The sequence below is a fragment of the Antechinus flavipes genome, chromosome 4, assembly GCF_016432865.1.
Source record: "Antechinus flavipes isolate AdamAnt ecotype Samford, QLD, Australia chromosome 4, AdamAnt_v2, whole genome shotgun sequence".
NCBI classification, from domain to species: domain Eukaryota; kingdom Metazoa; phylum Chordata; class Mammalia; order Dasyuromorphia; family Dasyuridae; genus Antechinus; species Antechinus flavipes.
The window spans coordinates 196,201,263-196,228,554 of record NC_067401.1 but is presented as its reverse complement, the minus strand read 5'-3'; the positions used below and the strand labels follow the sequence as shown (position 1 = coordinate 196,228,554).

The window sequence follows — 27,292 nt, the reverse complement described above, 5'->3', positions numbered from 1 at the left end:
AAAACAACATGCAAATATATACAAAGCAAGGGTGTGTGTGTGCGTGCATATGTGTGTGTGTGTGTGTGTGTGTGTGTGTGTATGTGTGTGTGTGTGAATAATAGGAAATGATTAATAGAGGGAAGGCACTAAAATTAGGAGGAGTTGGGGAGGGATTCCTGGAAAAGCTGGGACTTAAAAAAGCCAAGGAGTCAGTAGTCAGAATGAAGAAGTGCAGGAAGGGAGAGCAACCCAGGCATGTGAGATAGCTAGAGAAAATGTTGGGAGTACAGCTTTATCTGTTTATATATGTTGTGTTTCTCCTTTCCTCATCACTATCAGACTACAAGCTCCTTGAAGACATTTTTTTTTTGCTTTGATTTTTTAATTCTTTATGCCTTGCACAGAGTAGATGCTTAATAAGATTAAATTGTGACCTCCCAATAGAATGAAGCTCTTTAAAGAGAGGGACTGGTTATTTTTTTAACTTTTGTTTGCATCTGAAAGCAGCTTAGGGAAGTACCTGCACAAAGTAAATATTTATTGACTTGACATAATAATTGTTTGATAGATTGGATTGATAGGAGTGTGGTTTGATTCTAACAGACAGTGGAGAGAAGGCTCAATGACTATTTTGCTTTTTTTCCCTTTTCTGCTAAGGAAAATTATCTTTGGACTAAAAGGGAGGAGAGAAAGAAATGACAAATAGAGAGTTTATTCCCAAAGTATAGTTTGGTATACTTTGTATACTTATGGCAAATAAATGAACTAAAAATCATAGAACCAAAAGGACTGGCCCATCCTTCTTTGGGTCCAATTATCATCTACTTCAGGCATCTTCATGTACAAGTAGGGCTGAGTAAATGAAACTCTGCTGCCTACCAATTAATTGTCACAGAATGGTCAACAGGATTCTGTTCTGTCCCATGGTGAGGGAGAGGGTAAGTCTTCACAAATTTGGGGTAGATATCCCCCTAACTCACTGCTTATTGGTAACCCTGAATCTGGTTTAGCTTATCTGCCAAGACAGCTTATCCGGCTATGGACACTGTTCATACTAAGCTTCTTAGAGCCACAGGTGAGAATTGGGTGAGAGGTGGACACCAAAGGTGATTGGGCAGCTTTTAAAAAGGCCTAGCTCTCACATCACAGGTGTGAGGACTCCCTGAGCATCCCGTGCATCCTAGATGGAAGTGATTATTGCTGACTAGGAGAGAAGTTGTGTGAGTAGAGATAAGGAGGCAAATGAGAGAGATGTGGAAGATTGACAAGACTTGACAAGTGATTGGATGAGGAAAAAAGAGGGATGACTATGATTTTTTTTTTAACATTAATGATTTGAAGAGTGATAGTGCCATCAATTAAAACAAAGATGTTTGAAGAAGTGGGTTTAGGAAAAATATAATAAATTCTGTTTTAGAAATGTTGAATTTGATAGACCTTTGGGATATCCATTTAGGGATATCTGGTAGGCAGTTGGCAAGAGAGGGAGCCAGTTACTAGTAGAGAGAGTGAAGAAGATGAATCTTTCTGATTCTAAGCCCAATGCTCCATTCAGTTTATCCTGGAGTTAGGAAGACCTGAGTTCAAATTTGCCTCAACAGTGTGACCCTGGACAAGTATCTTCATTTTCCTTAGCCTCAGTTTTCTTCTTTGTAAAATGGATATAATAGTATTATCTACTTTACAGTGGTTATGAGAATCACATGAAATAACATGTAAAGTTCTTTGCAAACCTTAAAGGAATATAAATATGCATATGTTATTCTTATTAATATTGAAGCGGAATTCAGGAAACCGATTAAGGCTGGATACATGCTATCTGCAGAGAAATGATTGAATTTTTATTAGCTGATGAGATTACTAAGGGAGTGATTGTAGGAAAAGAAAAAGGAGCTAAGACCAAGCTTAGGAAAAGAAACAGTGAGAGCAAATAACCAGCATGGTTTGCTTCATCAAGAATAAATCATGCCAGACAGTCTCATTTAACTTTTTTACATGATCACAAGATTTGACAGGGTCACACGATGAGGAGATTATTCTAGATAAAATTTACTTGTTGTTGACATTTTAGTCATGTCTTACTCTTTGTGACCCAGATTGGGATTTTCTTGGCAAAGATATTGGAGTGGCTTGCCACTTCCTTCTCCAATTCATGTTACAGACAGGGAAACTGAGGCAAAGACTTGCCTTACACAGTTAATAAGAGTTTGATGCCAGATTTGAACTCATGACAGTGAGTCTTCCTAATTTCAAGTCCACTGCTCTATCCATTGCACCATGACTTAGATTTTAGCAAAACATTTGATGATATAACTCTTCTGCTACATTTGTGGACAAAATCAAGAGATGTGGGCTAAACTATATATGGTCAGTGAGATTCAGAACTGGACTCAAAGATTAGTCACTAAGTGGTTCAATTTCACCTTCTGAGAATGACTTAGATAGCATGCTTTGAGTCTTTACTGGAGTGCTGGGCTCTGTGATGGTGTTTAACATTATCAGTATGAAACATGATGCCCACATCCTGAGGTCATGGACTCAAAGAGCAGATTAAGACTTTTATTTTTTTGGATATAGCTGATGGATGGATTTATTTTGTTTAACATATATTTGTAGCAGGGAGTTTGGTTTTCTTTCCCTTTCTTTTCATCAGTTGGAAGGAAATAGGAAAGAGAGAAGGTGAATTTTCTTTAAAATTTTTTTGTTTGCTTGTTTGCTTTTTTATCAATGACTTGTAGATAGGGGGTTCTGGAGCCAGCTGGTACCATGTAGAGCTGATTATTGAATTTTCAATGTGCGCATTTATATTTTTGGAAATCAGCAAATGCAACAAATCAGGATTTGATGTATTGTTTTGCTGATTGTCTAGATTTAATAATCAGATGGAATAAAATTAACTACATGTTAATGATGTAGATTACACTTAAATGTGTCATATTTATGCCCACTCTTCTCCCACCTCCAGCTGCTTATTAAACATTTATCAGCACACCCTTTAGAAGCATATTAAATTTGCGGTTGACACAATATTGGGAGTATAGCTAGCTCACACACTGAATAACAAGAGTCAAGAACGAAAATGACCTTGACAGATACAAACACTGGGCTGCATCTCATTAAATGAAATTCATTAGGGATAACAATATAAACTTACACAAGTTTTAGAAAATCAACTTCCTAAGTGCAAAATGGGGGAGATATGTCTAGAGAGCAATTTATGTGAAAAAATTAAGGGATTCTGGTGTATGGAAGGCTCCACAAGAGTTAGCAATATGATAATAGCAGCTTCCAAAAAATAATACCATCCTAAGTGACTCAGTGTATATAGCGCGCTAGACTTGAACTCAGGAAGAACTGAATTTAAATTTGACTTCAGACACTCCCTATCTGTGTGATCTTGGATGAGGCACTTCACTTCTGCCTCAGTTTCCCAGACTATAAGTTACAGATAATAATAGCACCTACTTCCCAGAGTTTTTGTGAGGCTCATGTTTTTAGGTCTGGGTCAATGATAGTTTCACTATTGTTTGCTCTGGTCAGATGGTATTTAGAATACTGTGTAAAATTTTAAATGCCCAATTTTAGAAAGGATATTAGATGCTGGATCTGGCATCAGGAATACATAGGTTGGAATCTTGCCCCATATACTTCCTAGCTATGTGATCTTGGACAATTCACTTTACTTTTAATTCTATGTCTCATTCTCTTCCATAAAATGAGAGGGTTATATCTGATGACCTCTAAAGTCTATTCCCAAAATCTTTTTTTTTCTAAATCTGTGATTCTGTGAGAACATCCAGGGGAACAAAGAGAGGAAAATGAAGGTTCCTGAGATTGTGCCACATAAAAGTCAGTTGAAAGAACTGGAGATGTATATCTGGAAGAAAATAAGACTTAGGAAGGATATAATAGTTGTCTTCAAGTGTTTTAAGGACAACCTATGAAAACCAGATTATATTTGTTGTGCTTGACTTGTAAGCATCATATTTGTTAACTAATTCAGGTATTTGCTCCTGGAGAACCAAAATTAGAGGGTGCATATATTAAATGCAGGCACTCTTTCAGTCATTATCATAACTAATTTCTTCATCTTCTCTAACCGAAATTATCCTAGTGTAGAAACAATACTTTCGGCCTGTCTGATTTTGTTGTGCTTCTAGAGAAGATGACATCCCTGCAAAAGCCTGTGGGTAGAGCAGACATTGTTGCCATGAAGAAACTATGGGGTAATGTATTTCCATGGGGGAAAAATGCTGTCCCTAGGAAGGATGATTGAAAATATGTGTTCAAACCTACATTATTTTTTCCTAGAATGTTCTAGTCACACCTCAGTCACTTTTACTAACTGTACATTTATCAATCTGCTAATTTTGCAATTCTCTTTCCCAGCATTGTATTATTCCCACCACTTGACTTCCAACTCTATGCCATCCCTATTTTATCTCTTTGCCTTAAAATTATAAGATTTTAAATTGTCCTCCTATACTCGACATGAGAGGACATATTGGTGTATCCATGGTCCAAATCTCCTCTTGTGTGCACAACTAATAGAAATTGTCTTGGCTAAATCATGAAAATATGGAGTATTGAAATAACTCTTTGACATTAGTTACTTCTTTAAAAAAAAGAAATGAATTGCATTTTATATATTTTTTGTATTATGAGTTACTTAGTTGATTCCAGTGCACATTTTGTTCTCTATGCCCCAGGCATACTTCTTTCTGCTTGCCCTGGACACCAAATGTGCTAGTTATATCTCTACTAGATACTTTTGATCTCCAAATGGTGACAATCAAAATCAATATCTTTAATTTTGTCCATTTATCATTTTTCAGAATCTACAGATCATACAAATAGATTGGGCTGGAGCAGTTTTAATAGTAACTTTAAAAACAATCTTTATCTCACCTTCTTATTACATTTTTATTTAGTCAATCAATTCCCTGGCAACAGGCATCCTGTAAGTTCTAAAATGCTTCCGTGTCAGTAACTAGTCTTTTTTTTTTTTTTTTTTTAGAAATTATAGTTTTAATTTTTGCAGGATTTGGGTTCAAATGTTGCCTCTGTCGTTATAGATCCTTATACTTGAATGGGCTTGTCATTTAATTTCTTATGTATTCAGTTTCCTCATCTGTCAAATGAGGGGTCAGATTCAGACTATGAGAAGTAGAGTTAGAAGGCTTCTAAAGTCAATTATAACTATAGATATATGGTAGGGGAACCTATGGTAGGGAATAAAAATAGTCAAGTTGGTCAACAAGCATTTTTTAGTTTTCACTTCGGGTCAGAAATTAGGCTAAACATTGAAGATACAAAGAAAGGCAAAAAACTCATTGAGGGAAAGTCATGGTGATATGGTTAAACTTCGGGAAAATCACTTTGAAAGCTGAATGGAGGATGGACTAGAGTGGGTCCAAGACCAGTCATCAGACAAAATGTTCACAAGTTCCATGACCTGAATATTACACAAATGTCCTTCCTCAGTGCTCTATCATGACATGAAGATGACCCTGGGCTCCCAAAGACTTTGCCACCAGAATATGACCAAGTTCTACTATAGGCACAGACCAGGTCAAAGACTATGACTTTTCTTAATCAGACTGGTTAACTGCATAGAGGCTCATCAGCAATATATTGGCCGTTAGGAGATTAATCACTGGATGGCAGTCCATAAAATAGACATCCAATATTTTAATAACAATAGCTGACATTTATGTGGCACTTGGAGATTTGCAAAACACTTTATGTAAACACTACTTAGTGTTTTAATGTTTTAAAATGCATTTTCATCAAGGTTATTAATTTCCAGATTGGGACTATTGCTATAGGGGTGTCTATCAGGGAAGACAGTGGATAACTGTGCCAAATGGGTGGGTGTTCTGGATTGGTGGGAGTGAATGGTCCCAGGATCCTCTAGGAATAGATTCCCATCTCCATACTAACTTTATTTAGGGCACCACAAGCTCCCCAAAGCACCATCTGTCTAATGAATGAGAGGGGATGTAATTCTCATAGAATTTAAAGCTAGAAAGGACATTAGAAAAAAAAAGATTGGCAATATTATTTTGTAGATGAGAAAAATGAGGCACAGAGAAGACATGACTTGTCCAACATTATACAATGCTTTTCCTCTGTTGATTATTTCCAATTTGTCCCAAATCTATAGACTGGGAGGTCCTTGAGAGGCTTACTTTGTATCTGAAGTGCTTAGCACAGTGCCTTGCACATACAATAAACATTTAATAAATGTTTATTGATTGACTGACAGTTGGGATTGAAGCCAAGGTCTTTAGATCTTTTTGTAGCCCTAGCACCAAACAGTGAATGGCACACAGTAGGTACTTTAAATGCTTTTTGACTATCACAACTGCACATTTCTTCCAATAATATCAACACTGTGCTCCATTCCTTGACAGTGGAGAGGAAAGGGTTAACATAGTCTTTACTTCACAAGGGAACATTTATGTAGCTGAGGATATTATGCGGTATACTGTTTCATATGCTGTTTCCTGCAGTGAAGCTGACTAACATATTATCTCTATAGTTTCTTCCAGCTGTAATGTTCTAGGACTGTCTGGAACTTTGAGGGGCCTGGGGCAATCCCCCATTGGCAGATTATACCTTGTAATAGAAAAAACAGCCAAATTAGATTTTCTTTTCTTTCTTTCTTTTTTTAAATATAACTTGCTCTTCTTCCTTTAATAAGGTTGTAAATTGGGTCTGACAGCCACATAGTCTTTCTCAGTTCCTTGAGACTTCATTCAGTCTCTCTCAATTTCTTTCTTTGTCTTCTGTTGCCCCTTTCTTCTCTTTCTTAGTTCTCTTCTCTTTCTTTCTCTTCCCTTATTCTCTTTTTTCCTTTCTCATCTCTTTTGTCTTGATCCCTCTCCTCTTTTCACTCTTTTTTTTGGAGGCAATTGGGGTTGGGACTTGCCCAGAATCATATAGCTAGTAAGTGTCGAAGGCAGAGTTTGAATTCAGGTAATCCTGATTCCAGAGCACAGTTCTCTATCCACTACCTGCCCCAATCTCCTCTTCTCTCCATTCCTTTATTTCTCTGTCTTCCTTCACTCCTTCTCTCATTTTTCTTTTTCTCTCTCTTTTCTTTTTTAATTCCACCTTCTTTTCTCTTTGCACTTTCCTTTCTATCCTTTGATTCTTCTCATTCTCCTTTCTTTCTCTTTCCCTGATCATTTTCTTGCTCTCTCTTCTCCCCATTTTTGATCCTTTCTCTTGTCCCTCTTTTCTTTCCCTGTCATTCCTCTCCTCTTTCATTTTTTAAATCGTTCCCTCTCTCCTTACCCAATTTCTCATTTCTTGCGTTATGCTTTTCCTCTTTTATTTCTTTTTTCTCCTCTCCCCACTTAATTCTTTCCTCTTCTCTTCTCTCCCTTTTGTCTTCTTTCCTCATTTTCTCCTCTTTCCTTTCCATCTTTCTTCTTTCTCTCTCTCCATCATCTCTTTCTTCCTTCTTTCTCTTTTGTCCTTTCTTCCTTTGTTTTTCTTCTTCCTCTTTCCCACTTATCTTCACTCTCTTTCCCACCCTTCACCTTTCTCCTTCCCCTCTTCCTATTCTTTTCTGTCTCATCTCTTTTCTTTTCTCATTCTCCTTATTTCTCCTCTTTGATTTTCATCCTTCTCTCTCTTGTTTCTTTCTCTGCTTTGTCTCTTCTCTCTCCTCTCTTTTCTTTTTTCTTGCCTTATCATATTTCTTCTTTCACAAGTAATGAATAACATACACATCTTCATCAAATCTACTCAGTGTTTATATATTATACAGTCTCTCACTTCATGTACATATGTGAACATTAATTACTACCTCTGGGTAATGATTTCTCCAAAGTCTCCAAGGTAATTCATCACCTCTGGAGTTCTGTGGGGGCTCCCTCCTCCCCCTTCCTAAACATTCAGTGAAACATTCAAATGCCTTCCAAATCCATCCTCTCCAGTTCCATGGGGACTCCATTTTCTCCTCTGGCAGAATTCATTCTCTGGGGAATTCCTTCTATTGAAGCTTGCAGGGCCATTTTAAGGAAGCCTGATCTTCACTTATGTGTTTTTTCCCTGAGAAAATTTATTGGAAGAATTTGGGTTGAGGCTGAACAAAGCCCCTGCTGAATCTCTATGTAGAAATAAAGCCTGGCACTTCTTGAGGCTGGTATTTATGTATAATCCTGCCAGGCAGATTCTTTGAGGTGTTAAGTTTTTATTTTGTTATCTTTTCTGCAGTAGGGAAATGGGGGAAGGGAGAGACAAGGAGAGAAAAAGGGGAAAATGAATGGCATAAAAGAAAATTACTTAGTAAACTCCTTCATCTAGAAAAAGAAATCTTTTGGAGCTGTATTTACCTGAAATCTTCTGGGGAAAAAAAGCTATGGAAAAAATCCTTCCAAAGCCTAGGGACAAAGAGGTGTTAACTGTTCTGCTGTGCCCCTGAAGGAAAAAACTTTGAGTTTTGGAAAAACTTGTGAATATAAATTAAGATGGTGGGCATGGTTGCAGGCTGGAGACTGGGGTTTGGGCATTTTTCATAATCATAGATGTTTACTGCTGGAAGGGATCTAAAAGATCACTTAGTTCAGTTCCTATATTCTGTAGCTGAGAAAACAGGACCCAGAGAGGGGAAATAATTTGTCCAAGAAGAGAACTAAAACTCAGGTCCCCCCTCATTGTGACAGAGCTTTCATGAGTTCTAAAACTGGAAAAGGACTTAAGGTTCATCCATTCTGACCCCTCATTTTAAGATGAAGAAATCAAGGCTTAGGAAAGGAACTATATAGCAGATGTCATTATTCCATTGTTTTCAGTCAAGTCCAGTTCTTCAGCAAAGATACTGGAGTAATTTGTCATTTCCTTCTCCAGTTCGTTTTTTACAGATGAGGAAACTGAGGCAAACAGGATTAAATGACATGCTCAGGGTCACATAACTAAGAAGTGTCTGAGATCAGATTTGAATTCTGGTCTTCCTGACTATGGGTCCAGACCTCTATCCACTGCACCTTTTGGCTGCAAATATAAAGGCATATTTATGCATATTTTCAGACCTGTGATCTTCCTGCATTTTCTTATGTAGATATGAATATAGTGGACTGATCTTACAATGAAGAAGTTCCAATTACTAAGTATTTTACCACACCATCATGTCTTGTAATGATTTCATAACCCCAAAAGTAACTAAAATAAAAATAATTAAATTTTAATTTTTATATTTATCAAGTCAGGAAAGTATTTGAATCATAATTATTTTTAGAGCCAACAGGGGACCTGAGAAAGATTGTTGTCCAGCCTCCTCAAGCTGATCCAACCTCCTCAGGAGGTTAAAAAGTTTAGATAATATTGCTTTTGATCTACTGGAATATACAGTCTATTATGGGGATGGGTGACATATTGATGGATAATACATTTTGTGACTCAATGGAACTGTAATCTCATCCAGGTGGGCAATGATAGCAATCCATCCATCCATGACTGTTCATCCAGTGTGATTCTTATCAGGTGATGCCATAGGTCCTCCTTAGAGGATCAAGCTAAGGCTGGAAGTCTTTAATTCTTTTCTTCTTCTTCTTTTTTTTTTAATGACTTTTTATTGACAGAACCCATGCCTGGGTAATTTTTTACAGTATTATCCCTTGCACTCACTTTTGTTCCGACTTTTCCCCTCCCTCCCTCTACCCCCTCCTTTGGATGGCAAGCAGTCTTATACATGTTAAATATGTCACAATATATCCTAGATAAAATATATGTGCGCAGAACCGAACAGTTCTCTTATTGCACAGGAAGAATTGGATTCAGAAGGTAAAAATAACCTGGGAAGAAAAACAAAAATGCAAATAATTTACATTCATTTCCCAGTGTTCTTTCTTTGGGTGTAGCTGCTTCTGTCCATCATTGATCAATTGAAACTAAGTTAGATCTCTTTGTCGAAGAAATCCAGGAAGTCTTTAATTCTTTAGGTACCAGGGAGCAACAACCATGCAATTATTACTTAATCTGAACAGTGGATAGAATGCTAGGACCTCGAGTTAGAAAGACTTGAATCTTTGGTCTCAAATACTTACTACGTGTGTAACCCTGCACAAGTCACTTCGTCTTGTCTGCCTCAGTTACCTCATCTGTAAAATAAGCTGGAGAAGAAAATGATAACCACTCCAAGTGTCTTTGCTGAGAAAACCCCAAATGGAGTTACAAAGAGACAGATATGATTAAAATGACTGAAAAACAAAAAAAATTATAAGCTAGCTCAGGAGGAGAGAACTAATTATTGTGGGTAGGAGGGGAATCCAGGAAAAGCTTCATGCAGAAGACAGCCTGATTCTTAAAGGAGAAGATTATGTGGCAGAGGTAAGGAGGAAGTATAGAGGACACTCAGTACTTAGGAGATAGAATATTTGTTAGAAGTTGAGAATAATACCTAGCATTTATGTAGCAGTTTACAAATAATATCTTATTTTTATTCCCACAAGAATCTCAAGAGGTAAGAGCTATAATTATCCCCATTTTACAGATGAGGAAACTGAGGCAGAGTCTTAAGTGACTTGTCAAGAGTCAATTAGCCAGTAAAAATCTGAAGTTGGATTTGAATTCAGGCTTTAGTGATACTAAGTCGAAGGTTGTATCCATTGTACCATCTAGCTTCCTTTAGGTAACTTAGTTGTATTTAAGAGTTCTAAAGTGATCTATTAGGGCTGGGAAACTGAGTCCAGGATGTTGGATAGTTTAAAAGCAGAATTTATGTTTTATACTAGAAAGAAAAGGAAGTCCTTGGAACTGATTGTGTATAGGAGTCACACATTCAGATCTGCCATTAAGGAAATTTTCTTTAACAGTTATGTGAAGGCTGGATTGGAGTGGAGAGAGACTCAGGAAGGCAGACCAGTTAGGAAGCAGCTTCAATAATTTAGGTAAAAGGCAATGAGGGCTGACCTAAGGTGATGGTTGTGTGAATAGAGAGAAAGGATAAGACAGGAAAGATGCTGTAAAGGTAGAAACAGCAAGATTTGTTGGTTAAAAGTCCAAGAAAATGCAGAAATTAAAGCCTTGATAGGCTAGAAGAATAATGATGCCTTCAACAGAAATAGAGAAGTTTGGAAGAGGAGACTGTTGGGGTTGGGGTATGGAGTGAAAAGAGTAAGTTTGATTTCTGGATATCTTACATTTGAAAGGTCTCTAGGACATCCATTTTGAAATGTCCAACAGATAACTGGGGATGTGAGACTGAAGTTCAGTATACACATTGTTGTTTAGTTGTTTTCAGTTTTATCCAACCTCTTTGTGATCCCATTTGGGGTTTTTTTTTTTTTTTGGCAAAGATACTGGAGGGTATACCATTTTCTTTTCCAGTTCATTTTGCAAATTAGGAAACTGAGGCAAATAGGGTTACATGATTTGCCCAGGATTACACAAGTAGTAAGTGTCTCAAGTCATATTTGAACCAGGGAGATGAGTTTTCCTGGTTCCAGACCCAGCACTCCATCTGCTGTGATACCTAGTTGCCCTACTTAGACTTAGCAAGCATTTTAATAAAAATTTCTTGGTTGGTTAGTTAATCACTTGCTTTACCATATTCCCACCTTAACTGTATCCTTCCCTTTGCCACATGCTTCCTCCATGAGAATACTTTGTCATTTGTTATTCATAGGCAAAAGTGTGTCAAAAATGTTTAACAATCATTTATCCAAAAAAAGTAGGTACAATATACTTTTATCTTGCATTATTAACATTTTTCAATCACTTTCTTAAGTCTAGACAGTCAACAAAGTAATAAATCAAATCCTGATTTATAGCATTTGCTGATTTCCAGGGTGTAAGTGTTCATCCTGAAATTTTAACAAATGTTTTCCTAAGCTCATATGGACTGAATTTAGGTTGTCGTCAACCAGTACCTATCATGTCAACCATTGGGTTGTCTGCCACTCTAATTCTTGGGAGATTGTGATGTCATAGGAATCAATCAAAAATATTTATTAAGTGTCTTTAAGTTACCAGGCACTGTATTAAGCTCTGGAGATACGAAAAAGAGGCAAAACCAGGTCTGGTCCACCAGGAGCTTGCAATCTAATGGGGGAGACAACAAGCCAACAAATACAGACAAAGCAAGCTATATACAGGATAAATAAATAATAAACAGAAGGAAGGCAGTAGAATCAAGAAGGAATGGGATTTTATTTGGGACTTAAAGGAAGCCAGGAAGATCAATAGTCTGACCAGAGAGGTAGAGGGGAATAACCAGAGAAAATATCCAGAATTGAGAGATGGAGACTTTTGATAGTGGAACACCCAGGAGACCAGGGTCCCTGGATCAGAGAGAACATGTTGAGGAACATGTTAAGAACACTGGAAAGGGGGGAGGAGGCTAGGTTAGGAATTTGATTTTGGAGGTCCACTGGAATTTAATTGAAGTGGGGGGGGAGATGATATAATTGGATCTGCATTTTCAGAAAATTACTTTAGTAGCTTAATGAAGGATGTATTGGAGTGGGAAGAGACTGAAGCAGGCAGACCTATCAGCAGGCTATTGAAATAATCGACACAAGCTGATAAGAGCCTGCACCAGAGCCCTGGCAGTTTCAGAGAGAAGGGTGTGGTTTAGAGAGATGTTGCTTAGGTGGACTTGACAGGCCTTGGCAACAGCTTGGACATGGGAGGTGAAAGATAGTAAGGAATCCCAATAACTCCTAGGTTGTGAGCCTGAAAGTCCGGGGGGGGGGGGATGGTGTTGTCATCTAGAATAATGGAAAGGTTGGGATGGAGAGAGGATTTAGAGGGCAAAGATAATAAGTTCCATTTGGAACATATTGACTTTAAGGTGTCTACTGGATATCAGGTGTGAAATGTTGGAAAACATCACAATTATTTATCATTATTGGGAATCAGTTGTTTAAAAAAAAAAGATGGAAGCAGCTTGGGATCATTAAAAGTACTGTGTACACAAAACATCCTGCAATTCACTACCATGAATCTTTTCATCAGCCCGGTCCCATTTTGTAAATGAGAAAACTGAGGCAGAATTTAAGTGACTTGTCCAGCTACTTATGTGTCTGAAGCTGGATGTGAGACATTCTATTCATTGTGTGAAAGGACTTTGAACATTAGCTTTCCTTCTCTTAACATAGTAGAGGAAACTAAGGATGAGAATGATGAGGATGAGGATGAAGGAAAATGATTTTTCTAAGATCCCATTTAAGATCTAAGAAAATCTAAGATTTTCTAAGAAGATTAAAAATTCTAAGATCTGCTATAGTAAACAGCAGAGTTAGAATTTGAATTCAATTCGTCTTGACACCATTGCAACAATGATGTTTCCTTTTATACCTGTTCAATTCTGTGCCTGAATCATTGAGTTAACAGCCTAGTACATGACGGGAAGAGTGCAGGAGTTAAAAGGCCTGGGTTCTGATTCTACTTTGTTACTTATTACCTGTATGACTTCAAGCACATCACCTTGGGCCTCAGTTTTCTCCTCTGTAAAATCAGGTGATTGGACTAGACAGCTTTCTGAGACTGCCCTTCAGCTCTAAATCCTATAACCTATCAGCAAGACTCTGCAGTCAGGAGACCTGGGTTGAAACCCTCCTTCTTATATTTATTTCCTGTATGTAACAATTGACAAGGAACCTTCCCTCCCTGAGTTTTAATTTCCTCATCTGTAAAATGAGAGCACTGGACTAGATGGGCTCTGAGGTGCCTTCATCTCTAGATCTAGGATCCAGTAATCCTGTGAACTTTCACAAGAAATATGATAGAATGAAGTCTAGGAGAGGAAAGGCCATTATTGTTACGCATTGGACATTTGAAAAGGCTTCATGGAGAGGGCAACATTTAAACTGGGCTTTAAAAGATGGTAGGAATTCACAGTGACCTGGAGAATGGGGTAGGTAGTTTATATTCCAAATATTGTTGTTCAGTTGTTTCAGTAGTGTCTGACTCTTTGTGACCCCATTTGGTTTTTCTTGGCAAAGATACTGGAGTGGGTTTGCCATTTCTTTCTCTAGCTCATTTTACAGATAAAGAAATTGAGGCAAATGGGGGTTAAATGAGTTTTACAGAGTCACTTAGCCAGTAAGTATCCAAGACCAGATTTGAACTCAGGAAGATGAATCTTCCTGGCTCCAAGGATACAGAGAACATAAATAGCTCTCAAATAGAAAATAAAGGGCAGCACAGTCCAGTTTGGGTAGAGAGGAAAAAATAATATGAGATAAGGCGATAAGTCTAGGGCTTTGAAAGATAAACAAAGGAGGTTGAACTTTATTAGACAATTGGGGAATCACTGAACATTTTTGTGACTAGAACTATGCTTAAGGAAGATTAATGCTTCCTATGACTAGATCTAGGATTAAAGAAGATCAAAAATTAGTTGAAGGGAATAGTCACCAAACCATAGAATGTCAGAGTTGGAGAAAAACTGTGGTTCAATACCAAAGAATCCTGACTAGATAATCAGGTTGTCCATTATTTCCTTAGATATTTTCAATGAAGGACAGTCCATGACTTCCCCAGGTGGCTTATTCCATCTGTAAATGGATAGTTCTCATGATTAATCTGTTTTTTCCCTGATGATCTGCATTTCCCTTTTTAAACTTGCCCATGTATTCTATTTCCTAGGACCAAACTGGACTATCTTACAGATACTTAAAGATAATTATCATATCCCTGAGACTTCTTTTCTCAATTCCTTCAACCAGTCCTCAGATAACATATATTCAAGTTCCTTCACTGATCTAGATACACTCTGTCCCAAAATATAGTGTCCAGAATTGAATGCAGTATTCAAGATGAGGTCTAACCAGAACAGTGTACAGCAAGACCATTGTCTCTTTATGCAATGCAAGATTTCATTTGTTTCTTAGACTGCCCTATGATATTGCTAATTTGATGAGCTTATAGTCCACTGAGACCTTCAGATTTTCCTTTTTATACAGAATCCTGTCTAACCAACTATGTCTTCTCTGTTTTGTTGCTTATGAAATTGATTTCTTGAACTCACTTGTACATTTATCTCTACCAAATTTAATCATATGATATACTACCCAATTTTTATCCCATCAAGAACTTTTAGATCCTTACTTGTCATCTATTATGTTAATTCATCTTTCTAGCTTTGTATCATTTGCAAATATGATAATGAAAGCACCTGTGCTTTTATCCAGATCATTGATAAGAATATGAAGCATCAGAGGACCAGAGACAGATCCCTGAGAATCCAACTTTTTTTTCTTTTTAAAGCTTTTTATTTTCAAACATATGCATGGATAATTTGACAACATTGATCCTTGCAGAACCTTGACTTTTGGATTTTCTCCTCCTTCCCCCCATTCCTTCCCCCAGATGGCAATTAATCCAATATATGTTAAAATATATGCCAAATCTAATATATGTAAACATATTTATATAATTCTCTTGCTGCATGGGAAAAATCAGATCAAAAAAATAAAGTAAATAGGTAAGAAAACAAAATGCAAGTGAACAACAACAAAGAGTGAGAATGTTATGTTGTGATCCACATTCAGTTTCCACAGTCCACTCTCTGGGTGTAAATGACTCTCTTCATTACAAGATCATTGGAACTGGTATCAGTCATCTCACTGTTGGAAAGAGTCATGTTCATCAGAATTGATCATTGCATAATATTATTGTTGCCGTGTACAATGATCTCCTAGTTCTTCTCATTTCACTTAGCACCAGTTCATGTCTCTCCAGGTTTCTCTAAAATCATCCTTCCTGATCATTTCTTATGGAACAATAATATTCCATAACATTCATATACCATCTCTTATTCAGCCATTCTCTGATGGGCATCCACTCAGTTTCCAGTTTCTTGCCACTACAAACAGGGCTGCCACAAACATTTTGGCACATACAGGTCCCTTTCTCTTCTTTAGTATCTCTTTGGGGTATAAGCCCAGTAGTAGCACTGCTGGATCAAAGGGTATTGCACAGTTTGATAACTTTTTGAGCATAGTTCCAAATTGCTCTCTAGAATAGCTGGATGTATTCACAATTCCACCAACAATGTATCAGTGTCCCTGTTTTCCCACATCCTCTCCAACATTCATCATTATCTTTTCCTGTCATCTTAGGCAATCTGACAGTTGTATAGTGGTAACTCAGAGTTGTTTTAATTTGCATTTCTCTAGTGCAATCTAAATAGTGATTTAGAATACCTTCTCATATGATTAGAAATGGTTTTAATTTCTTCATCTGTAAACTATCTATTCATATCCTTTGACCATTTATCAATTGGAGAAGAGAATCCAACTTGACATGCAACTATTAAGGAGTACTCTCTGAATCCCCCAATTCACTCTTTTCTGAATCTAATTGTACTATTGTTTGGCCCACATCCAGTGGTATGATGGATTTTGCTCATACCAGATTGCAAGAGCCAATTATTAAATCTTTAGGATGAGGATTAACAAATGTTACAAAAGAATTATTTATTACTCTAGACTTAAGAAAGTAATAGAAAAAAGTGATAACTATACAAACTCAAAAGTGTATCACACATTTTTTTTTGGAGAGTTGGAGAGTCAGCTAATTAAACATTTGCCATCATACACTACCCATATCTCTTTATCTTGTCCATTAGAATAGCATGAAATACTTAAGGAAAAGTTTTGGCAAAATTTAGGTCAATTCTATCTCCAGAATTCTCTCAACCTTACAAGTTTAGAAACTCTGTTGAGAGAGAGAGAGAGAGAGAGAGAGAGAGAGAGAGAGAGAGAGAGAGAGAAAGAGGAGAGAGAGAGAGAGAGAAGGGAAGAAAAGAGAGAAACAAGACTAATTTTGTATGAGCTACTTTTGGTGAAGTCATGAAGAATTTTTGTGATTATTGTCTTTCCTAGACAGTTTGTATTTTATGGCCTTAATAATACATTATAGAATTTTTCCAAAAATTGAAGTAAAGCTCACTGGCCTATAGTTTGGAAATTCCATTCTCTTCTCATTTTTGGAAACTAGGACAATATTTGTCCTTCTCCAATCTTTTCACACTTCTCATATTCTCCATGGTCTTTTAAATACCACTGACAGTGGTTCTAATATCATATCTACTTTTTCCCTAGTTGCTGAGAATGTAGCTCAGCTGGGCAGGATGACTTGATTTCAGCAAAGAAAGCTAAGTGCTCTCTAACTATCTCCTGACTTATCTTGGGTATCAACTCTCTAGAAGCCATTTTAGTACTGTCCTTTCCAGTCTAAAGGGCAGATAAAGGAGAAAAATGAACAGCTCTTGTTTTCTCTCTATTGCCAATTGGCATTATTCCATTTATTCCTATCCTTTAGCTTTAATCACCTGATTTTCCACATTTTTTCTACTTTCAATTAATCAATAAACATTTATTAAGTACCTACAATACGCCAGACACTGTGGTAAGCATTCCCTTTTCTCCCTTAGCCCCCACAACAAAAAAAGAACCAAAAAATGCTTTATATTATTCCTATCTTTTCTTTTTAAAATGCATTTATTTATCTAAAACCTAAATACAAAATAGAAAAAAAATTTAAAAACATTGTCATTTGCACAGCAGAAAATAAATTTCCATTTCAAGAAAGTGCATATATAATAGAACACATTGTATTAAGAATCTTTTCTTATCAGCTTCAGTTCGCCTTCCTTTTTATGTTTCTTTAGAAAATTTTCATATTTTATTTTCCCCAATTACACGTAAACATATTTTAGGTTTTTTTTTTCAAATTTTGCATTCCAAATTCTCTTCTTCCTTTCCCTCTCCCCATTGAGAAGGCAAGCAATTTGACACAAGTTATATATGTGTAGTCATGCAAAACACATTTCCATGTAAGTCATGCTGTGAAAGAAAACACAGGAAAAAAACCCCAAGAAAAATAAAATAAAGAAAAAGTATTTTCATCTGCATTCAGGCTTTACAGTTCTTTCTCTGGATGGAGAGAGACAGTTTCTTTTATTATAAGTCTTTCCTAATTGTCTTCTATCATTGTATTTAGTTGACTTCTTAAGGCACCATACTATGCCTTTGTATTCATAGACTTCATTTCCATCTAATGTTCATACTTTTATGTTAACTATGTTCATTTTCACCTAATGTCATTTCTTTTAAAAATCCAAGATGAGTTCTCTTGCAATCATATCATCTTTCTCAGGCAAGTTTTTCATCCTCATTGGAATTGCTTTCCTTTGCATCTTAAGAATTTTATAATTTCATTCTTGAGAATTTTCCATCCCTCTAGGACTGGTTTCCCCTGAAGAGTTTTGGTTTGTGGGATCTAAAGTAGGACCTTGAGTTCCCTCCTCTAATAATCAAATCTCCACAAATTCAAGGTTCTCATCAGACTATGTTGGACTTGCCTCTCTGTCTGTCATAAACTCTAGAAGGGAGTGATTACATCTCCAAAAGTTTCCTGTTATTTCTCACTCAGAAGCCAGTGCATCTCTGTTGGTGAGAAAATCAGATCCAGAAGAGAATACCCCATTGTTGGGTGAAATTATCATTAAGGCAAGTGAAAAAGTTGTTGGCTGAATGTGGGAATTTGTTTTGCTTGACTGCTCATAATTGTTATAAAGGCTTTGTTTTTCTTTTCCTTTTCAATGGGGGAAGAAAAAAAATAGATTTTTGTTAATTGAAAAGAAATCGAAAAGAAAAGGGTTTTTAGCTGTTTTGCTTTTGGCACAAATCTCTTAACAGATGGGTTCTGAGGAAATGAATTACCCTATCACTACTGCATTCTGATTCCTCAACTTATCTATTTCCCTTTTCTGTTTAGGTGGTCTATAGTTTAGTGCTATCACAGAAATAACTTTTAAACTGCTCCCAACCACTCTCCTTTCTTAAAAGTAAGATATTATCATCCAGAGTCATGTTTCTGTCATGAGGCTTATCCCACTAAGGATCAGCAATAATAATGGGATCAAATTTGCTTTCTTGCATTATTTTTTCTAGTTCAATTTTGTTAGGCAGGAAGTCACCTTAGGGGTTACTGTGGTACTGTACTAGCCAGAGGACTAGAGTTAAAAGGACTGTTGAAAGATATAGCTGAAGGTTGATTTCAATAGGATTTAATAACATTGCTTATGAGGAGTGAGAGAGAAAAGGAGGAGTCAAAAGACAATAGCAAAGTTGAAAATATGGAAAACTGAGTGAATGGTAGTCTCATTACAGAGGTCAAAATCAGAACTACAAGAAACATTTTTTTGTGGGGAAAGAAAATATGGTTAGTTTTGAGGTGTCAATGAGGTACCCTAGTGATGTTCTGTTGACATTTGGAAATGTGGTTCTGTGTAGTTCAGGGAAAGATCCAGATTAGAGGTAACGAATTGGAAATCTGTTTGCATCAGGTAACAACTGAAGTCATGACATTGAGAGATGTTGAATAGGGAGAAAGTGTAAAAAGAAATGAGAAGAGAGTCAAGGACAAAACTTTGGGGTACCCTCACTTCAGTGGTAGAAAGGAGATAAGATGCTAAGGAAGGAAAAGCAGAAATTTAAGAGGTAGAACATGGGCCAGTATGGTATCTCTTAAGCCAAGGGAGAAAATATTTAGAAGAAGAGGATGATTGGCAGAGATCAGGGAACATAACCATTGATAAAATTTATTGTAAGTCAATTCCCAAAGCCAAGTGGTGATTCTTGAGAGAGTATTTCATTGGAATGGTAAAGTGGAATGGAAGTCAGGAAACAGGTCTAAAAGTATGATATGATTCATACAATGTAGATGCTGTATTCTTTTTTGCTTTAATATAATAGTTAATTGATAGGTGTTTTTTTTTTTTTTTTAATGAGTAGCTAGGTGGTGCAGTGAATAGAGTTCTGGGCCTGGAATCAGAAAGACTCATCTTCCTGAGTTCAAATCTGGCTTATATTAGTCATGTGACCCACAGGCAAGTCACTTACCTCTATCTGCCTGAATTTCTTCATCTATAAAATGAACTGGAAAAGAAAATGGCAAACTACTTCAATATCTGCCAAGAAAACCCAAATGGGGTCATGAAGAGTAAACATGAACAACAAAACTAAACAACATCTACAAGTCCATAAAAAGATAGTAAACTTCTGGAGTATAATTCATATTTTGTTAGGTATTCAGTAGGAACTAAATCTTTGCAGCCTTTAGAGATGTATTACCCAGTTTTCTCTGTTCCCTTGGTGCAGTCCTTTTATAATTTCTGGTGGCAATGACTTGATCCTGAATTGCCATCAGAAATCCTTCCATTTCCCCAAACAAATTTGCATGACTTATCCATTTGTTTGATGCTTTTTTGTCCACATATTGTTGGTTGAGTTCATGCCGATGTCACCCATGGAGAGCCCTTTGATTCTGCTTTTGGATCCTGGCCATTTCAGAGGCTCCATCTGGAGGCAAACAACTCTCATTTCTGTTTGACAAATCCAACTGCATGCATCTGCTGTCAGCCTTTACTAGTGGTCAGTGAAGTGCTATCTGGTTGTTCCCAAAGTATTTCTGTAGAGTTTTCACTTGTTTATCATGTGTTCTAAAAATGCCTGCTAGTTCTCTTCCTCCCCTTCAGAGAGAATGCATTAATCTTGCTGTAGACACTTTGAGGGGGATGGGTTCTGTGTTTTGTTAATATTTTATGGTTTTTTTTCAGGATACTTTCCAAATCTCTTATGGTTCATTTTCTCATTATCATCAATCATCCGTTATTCTCCTTCAGCTCCTCCTCTTTTTTAATCATCAACAGAGAGACACAGTGGAGCAGCTGATACAGAGCTATGTTCAGAGTCAGGAAAATGTAGATCCAAGCCTGTCCTTTGACCTCTAGAAAATCACTTACCCTCTCAGCACCACAGGCACCTCTGAGATAACGAGATGTGGTGCAAAGAAGGTGCTCATCTGCCTTTGCAGATGAAATTCCTCCCTGGAAGCTCCCTGCTCTGATGCAATTCCAGGCACAGTTTTAAAAAAATAGACTCTTTCCAGAAGTTGACGCTTTGATTTTTCTTGCAGTTTGGAAGGACAGAGGTGATTGACAACACACTGAATCCGGATTTTGTGCGCAAATTTATACTGGATTATTTCTTTGAGGAGAAACAGAACATCAGATTCGATCTGTAAGTGTGAGAAGCAGTTGCTCCAGTCTCAGAATCAGCCTTCTGGGGGTCTGTATGTGGGTGGATATTGGTGTGAATGTTTATGTGTCTGTTAAGGAGAGAGATTGTGTGGGTGGGAAGGAAGAAAGCAAGGGATAGGCTAACTAGTGGTCTTATTTATGGGCAAACTGGAGAAGCCATTTCTCATCTCTTGGGGGGATGACAAATGAAAAACCCAAAAGAGTTTCTGGGTAATTAATAATCAGGCTAGTTGGTTATCAATAAATTGATGGTTAGTGGTTTCTCTGGGTAACCAAAGATCCCTAATTGAGACATTGCATGCCTTAAATATTTTTTGAAAGGGAATACCCCTGATAGGAAAAATCAACTTGATTGGTGAATATTTAATGAGGAAATGGGTTATAAATCTTCAATTCTTCCTGTTGAGAACTGGCCTGATGATGAGACTTAGCCACCTCTAGCAATCTGGAGAGGGGAATCCATCTCCATCCAGACTGATTTTCTCATTCACGGGCTGGGGTCACCCTAAATTCTAATGGAGGGTCACAAAGTCAGGACTTTTCTCCTTGGAGCAAGAATTGCCCAGAATGCATTTGTTTATAGCTCCCCCCCCCATCCTGATTGGGTAGGGTCTGGCCCATGATTAAGTACCATGTTCCCCTAGGATTAGGGGTAATCTCATCAATCAACCATGTCCTTCAGAGAACGACACACTGACCTACGGGAGTTAGACCTTTAAAAAAAGGAGAAATAAACATAAATCCTAGTTTAATGTTTGTTTGTTAATATAGTAGCAAAATAATAATTTCTCTCAGAGTAGTATGGGAAGGTAGATAGATTTTGATGGAGAAGGAGGACATTTTGCTTGCAGACATCTTGGGGAAAATGCAGATAGTCCAAGGTACAGGCCTGTAGTTCTTTCTGTGGATAAGGTTGAATCTGATGGATCTCTTATGCTTTAGAGTCCTGTACTAGAGGAGGGCCATGCCAGTGGGACTCTTACACTAAGATAAGCACCAGTATGGTGACCTGTTCTTTAGAAGAAAGGGGCCCATCGGGCTGCCTAAGGAGGATGGCATTGAAATAGCACTAATCAGAAATGGAGCAGGTCCAAGTTCTTGTGCCAGTCAGTAATGGGATTAAGCCATGAGTGGTTGATTACAATTCCAGGCTGGATAAGATGGGGAGACCCAGAGATAGAGAAAGGCAGATGGACGAGGGCAGGCAGGAGGGACTGCGTCCAAGACTGGCCCTAAACATGATACGGGAAGAGCTGAAGAGAAACTTTTTGTCCTCTGAATACAGGGGGAGATATATATGTGGGTGCATATATGTTTATGTGTATATATATATACACATGCACATATACATGCTAGGTGTTCACTGAGGAAATCACAGTTCTGGTAGAATTTTTTAAAAAGGAGCATCTTAGGCTATCCTCCATTGGGAATATATGAGTATATATATATATAAAGTCAGTGGCTAGAGCATTGGGCCTATAATCAAGACCTAAGTTCAAATATACCTTTGGTTGTACATATCACAACTTCTTTTTGCCTTAGTTTCCTCAAATGTAAAATGGGGATAATAATAGCATTTACCTTCTAATGTAGTTAGATCAGATGACACAATAATTGTCAAGTGCTTAGCACAGTGTCTGGCACCTAATATGTGCTATTTAAATATTAGTTATTATTATTATATGACTATATAACATTATTATATGACACTCCAGCATCTTTGCCAAGAAAACCCCAAATGGTGTCACAAAGAGCTGGACATTACTGAAACAATTGAATAACAACAACAGCAACAGTTAATATATGTGTGTATGTATGTGTGTATATATATATATATATTTTACACACACACATATACATATATATACATATATGGCATAAGAAGAGTGTTTCAAAAGTTGTTTGCAGTTTTAAAATATTTTAATCCATCATAGCTTTAATTTACATGAAAACTTTTGAGACTTCCTGTATATAGGCTTTTTTTGTATAAACAAATATATGTATACATTTATATGTATGTATATGCATATACATATGTGTAAGTATGCATATAAGGAATAGATAGAGGATATATATGAAATATATTTGGAATATATAGGCGATATATACATATATAGGAAATGTATAAGGAATATAAAACCTTTATAAAGAAAACATATCGAGAATATAATGATGCAAAGTAATATGTATGCATACGTACACACATACCCAAACATTTGTATAGATACCTAATATATATACAGACATACATATTCCTGCCTCTTAGGTTCTTTTTTTCTTTCCTGTGACTATCAGTGCCTGAGAAAGCTTAATATATTCCTAGCCTCATAAGAGAATCATATCCCTTTTGCCTAAGGCTGACTCAGGATAGTAGGTTTTCTGATGAGGTGGGAAGGGGACTTCTCAGAGCTTCTGAAAACACCCAGCTAGTGTAGTGGGAGTAGCCCAGTACGGTGAAAAAAACACTGCTTTGGGGAACAAAAGACCTAGTTGTGAATTCTGTCCCTGATATTACTTGCTGTGTGACTTAGGAAACTTAATGGGCCTCAGTTTCCCCATTTGTAAAATTAGAGTAAGCAGCTTCTGAGGTTCCATAGAGAAAGAACAAAGTTAAGTTCTTTTTTTTTAAAATGTATCTCCATGTTGTGAAAGAAAAATCAGAACAAAATGGAAAAAACATGTGAAAGAATAAGCAAACCCCCCCCCAAAAAAAAATACCACTGGTGAAAATAGTATGCATTCAGTCTTCATAGTTGTCTATCTGGATATGGATGGAAATTTCTCAAGGCTACTGAAATTGTCTTGGATCAATGTACTGCTGTGTGACGAGCTTAGTCTATCATAGATGATCATCACATAATCTTGCTGTTACTGTACAATATTGTCCTGCTTCTGCTCATTTCACTCAGCATTAGTTCATGTAAATCTCTCCAGGCTTCTCTGGAATCAGGCTGCCCATTATTTCCTATAGAACAACAATATTCCATTGCATTCACATACCATAACTTATTCAGCCATTCCCCACCTGATGGGCAGCCATTCAGTGTCCAGTTCCTTGCCACCACAGACAGAGCCACTACAAATAGTTTTGCACAGGAAAAGAGTATTTTCCCTTCTTTTATAATCTCTTTAGAACACAGACCTAGTAGTGACACTAGGGGCCAAAGGCTATAAGGGCAGAACGGGAGCTTTGGAGTCCAGAGGAAATCATTTAGACTGTAATGAAGGGGGAGGTGGGAAACTGCCTACACATAGAAATTTAAAGCAAGAAGACTCATATTAGTCTATTGTTGGTGTTTTACATTAAATCAGAAAGAAAAAACCCTGCAACATTTTAACAGTGACATTTCAAAAAGAAAAAACGCCTGTGCTTGCTGAGAAGCTAATGACTCTTTCTTGATGGGTGCTCTCCAGGGCTGGGATCCAGGATTTGGTTATAAAGAGAGACTGAAAGAGATGGGTGTCTGGAGATGTGTCAGAAGAGAAAGAAAGGGATGCTCTCAGGTGTGAGAAGGAGGGAGTCCAGGCTCCTAGAAAAAAGAGGGGATATGCAGGTAGTTATCCATCAGTCCAAGGCCAGAAGGATGCATTGGGACATTGAGGGGTTGAAGGAAAGATTATTTCCCAATGGCCAAAGTACTAGCTTCCTAGCGGGAGACTATGTGTAGTCTTTGGTCTTTATAAAATAGCTACTTCCTTGAGTGGTCTTCTGGGATCTGGGAATGGCAAGGCTGACCTGGGCTTATCATCCTTGCTCTTTTTTGTATCCTTCACAGGTATGATGTGGATTCTAAGAGTCCTGATCTCTCCAAACATGTAAGTATCAGGCCGTTGCTTTCTTGATTTCTGAAATGTTTGTTAAGTATCAGGTACAGAACCTTTATCCGGACCTTCCTCAGTCTCTGAAAAGGAAAGGTGGAGGGAACATTTACTCTAAATTTGTTGTTGTTCAAGTTCGGTCCTATCCTACTCTTTTGTGACCTCATTTGGGATTTTCTTGGCCAAGATCTGAGTGGTTTGTCATTTCCTTCTGTATATTTTACAGATGAGGAGAATCTGAGGCAAATAGGGTAAAGGGACTTGCCCAGAGTCACTCAGCTAGTAAGTGTCTGAGGCCAGATTTGAATTGTCCTAAATACTTTAACAAATCTTACTTCATCTGATCAACCCAACAACAATAGGAGGGTGGGTATTACTGTGATCCCCATTTTGTAGTTAGTTGTGGAAACTGAGGCAGACAGTTTAAACTGCTTAACTTGGGGTCATACAGCTAGTACATGTCTAAGGCTGGATTTGAATTCAGGGCTTCCTGACTCTAGGTTCAGCACTTTATCCATTGGGCTGCTGAGTTTCCTAGGTCCAGCTATTCCCCTTCATGTGTTGTACACATGTCAACCAAGGCTGACTATTTACCTTTCCTGAAACAACTCAAGAGTTTTCCTGCCCCATTTTGCTCAAACCATTAACCATATCTGGGACCCCTCTCTCCTTTGTTTCATCCACAGACTCCAGTCCCAAACCATCTCTATTAGTTGAAATTCTGCCTTCCATTCAACATTCAGCTCTATTACCATCTCCTCCATGAAGTCTTCATCAGTGTGGCAAGGAGTGGTTTTTGTCTCTTTATATGCCCAGTGCCTGGCACGTAGTAGGGACTTAATAAACTTGATTATTTATTATTATTATTATTAAGTAATCAGTGCTTATCTTTGTCACAATCCCCTGTTCAAAATGATTTTTCCCAACTCTCCTTGTACTTCCACTCTTGTGTAACTCTCTTGTGCACCAATCTTGTTCCACTTTGTGGGAGGTGATGTATGTAAAGCATTCAACAAATCTTTTAATTTTTAATTAAATAATATTTTTTCCCAAACTCAGCAAATCTGAAAGGCAGAAATGTGTTGGAGCTAGTTTGTTCTAGTTTGTGAGACTCAAGTGTTAAATTTTGAATGTGAAATAAGCAAATGTTACAAAACATGCCTGAAGTTATTATTTTGTTTCTTTTTCTAGACTTAAAAGAATGATGGAGCAAATGTTAATAATGTAAATTTAATGTAAAAATGAGTTATGCATTTTTTTTGCAATCAGCAACCAGCACACTGCTGCTTAAAGCGCTATATAAATGTTAGCTATTATTATATCATAGCTATTTATTTATGTCTTACCTAACCTAGTAGACTCTAATCTAAAATTTGCTAACTAAATTCACTAAGGCAGGAGCCATGTCTTTCCTGGTAGCCTTGTATACTTATATAAAGAATCATCAGCTTCTTACCAGGCACAAACATTTTTCCTCTCAAAGGAAAGCATCATTATTAAATGCTGTGGGTTAAGAACAAGTAGCACAATGGATAGACCATTGGCCCTGTAGATGGGAGGATCTGAGGTCAAATCTGGCCTCTAGTGGTGTGACCTTGCCTCAAAAAAATAAAATCATTAAAATAATTTTCCTTCTAATTTAATATTAAATATCAGCTAGATGGTGCAGGGGATAGAACACTGGATGTGAAGTTAGGAAGACTCTGCTTTCTGAAATCAAATCCAGCCTCAGACATTTAATATCTGTGAGACCCTGAACAAATCACTTCATTCTGTTTGCCTCAGTTTCCTCATCTGTAAAATGAGCTAGAGAAGGAAATGGCAAACCATTTTCTCCCAATATCTTTTACTAAGAAAACCCCAAATGAGTCACAAAGAGTCAGACATGACTGAGAAATGATTCAAAAACAACAAATTTACAATGGGCTAATGTCAATCTTCCTGATTTTAATTTTTACATCAAGGCAATTACCCACTTCTCCCCTTCATGAGCCTCTAAATGATTTCCTCTGGGATTCAAAGATCCCACTATCTTCTCCCTTGATCTTGATTATTAGGGTTGTGGGACCTCACTGAGTTTGATGTGTTAACTGGCTTGTGTTTTAATATCAGTTCTGCCATTCACATACCATCTGGCCATGGTAAAGTATTTTCTTTTGGGAGCCTCTGGTTCTTTTCTTGTAACATGGGCACCAGATAATCAGTGGAAAGAGTGGAAAAGCTTTGGAATCAGAGTATCTTGTTTTGAATCCTTTCTCTGATATTGGCTGTGCTATGGTGGCTAAGTCATTTAATCTTTTTTGGACTCAGTTTTCCCATCATTTTGAGGGAATTGGACTAGATAACCTATAAGGGCCTTCAATGAGGTAGTAAATATGGGAAGGTCTTTCTACATAACAGTTGGGGTAGCTAGATGGCATAGTG

General features: G+C 37.3%; 1 protein-coding gene across 1 annotated transcript in view; it reads left to right on the top strand.

The window, feature by feature from the left end:
* CPNE5 (copine 5) overlaps positions 1-27,292 on the top strand; it is a 202,490-nt gene that overhangs the window by 59,605 nt on the left and 115,593 nt on the right. Inside the window, 2 exon segments of the mRNA XM_051996747.1 lie at positions 20,926-21,029; positions 24,826-24,865. Of these exon segments, the coding sequence (XP_051852707.1) occupies positions 20,926-21,029; positions 24,826-24,865 (144 nt within the window).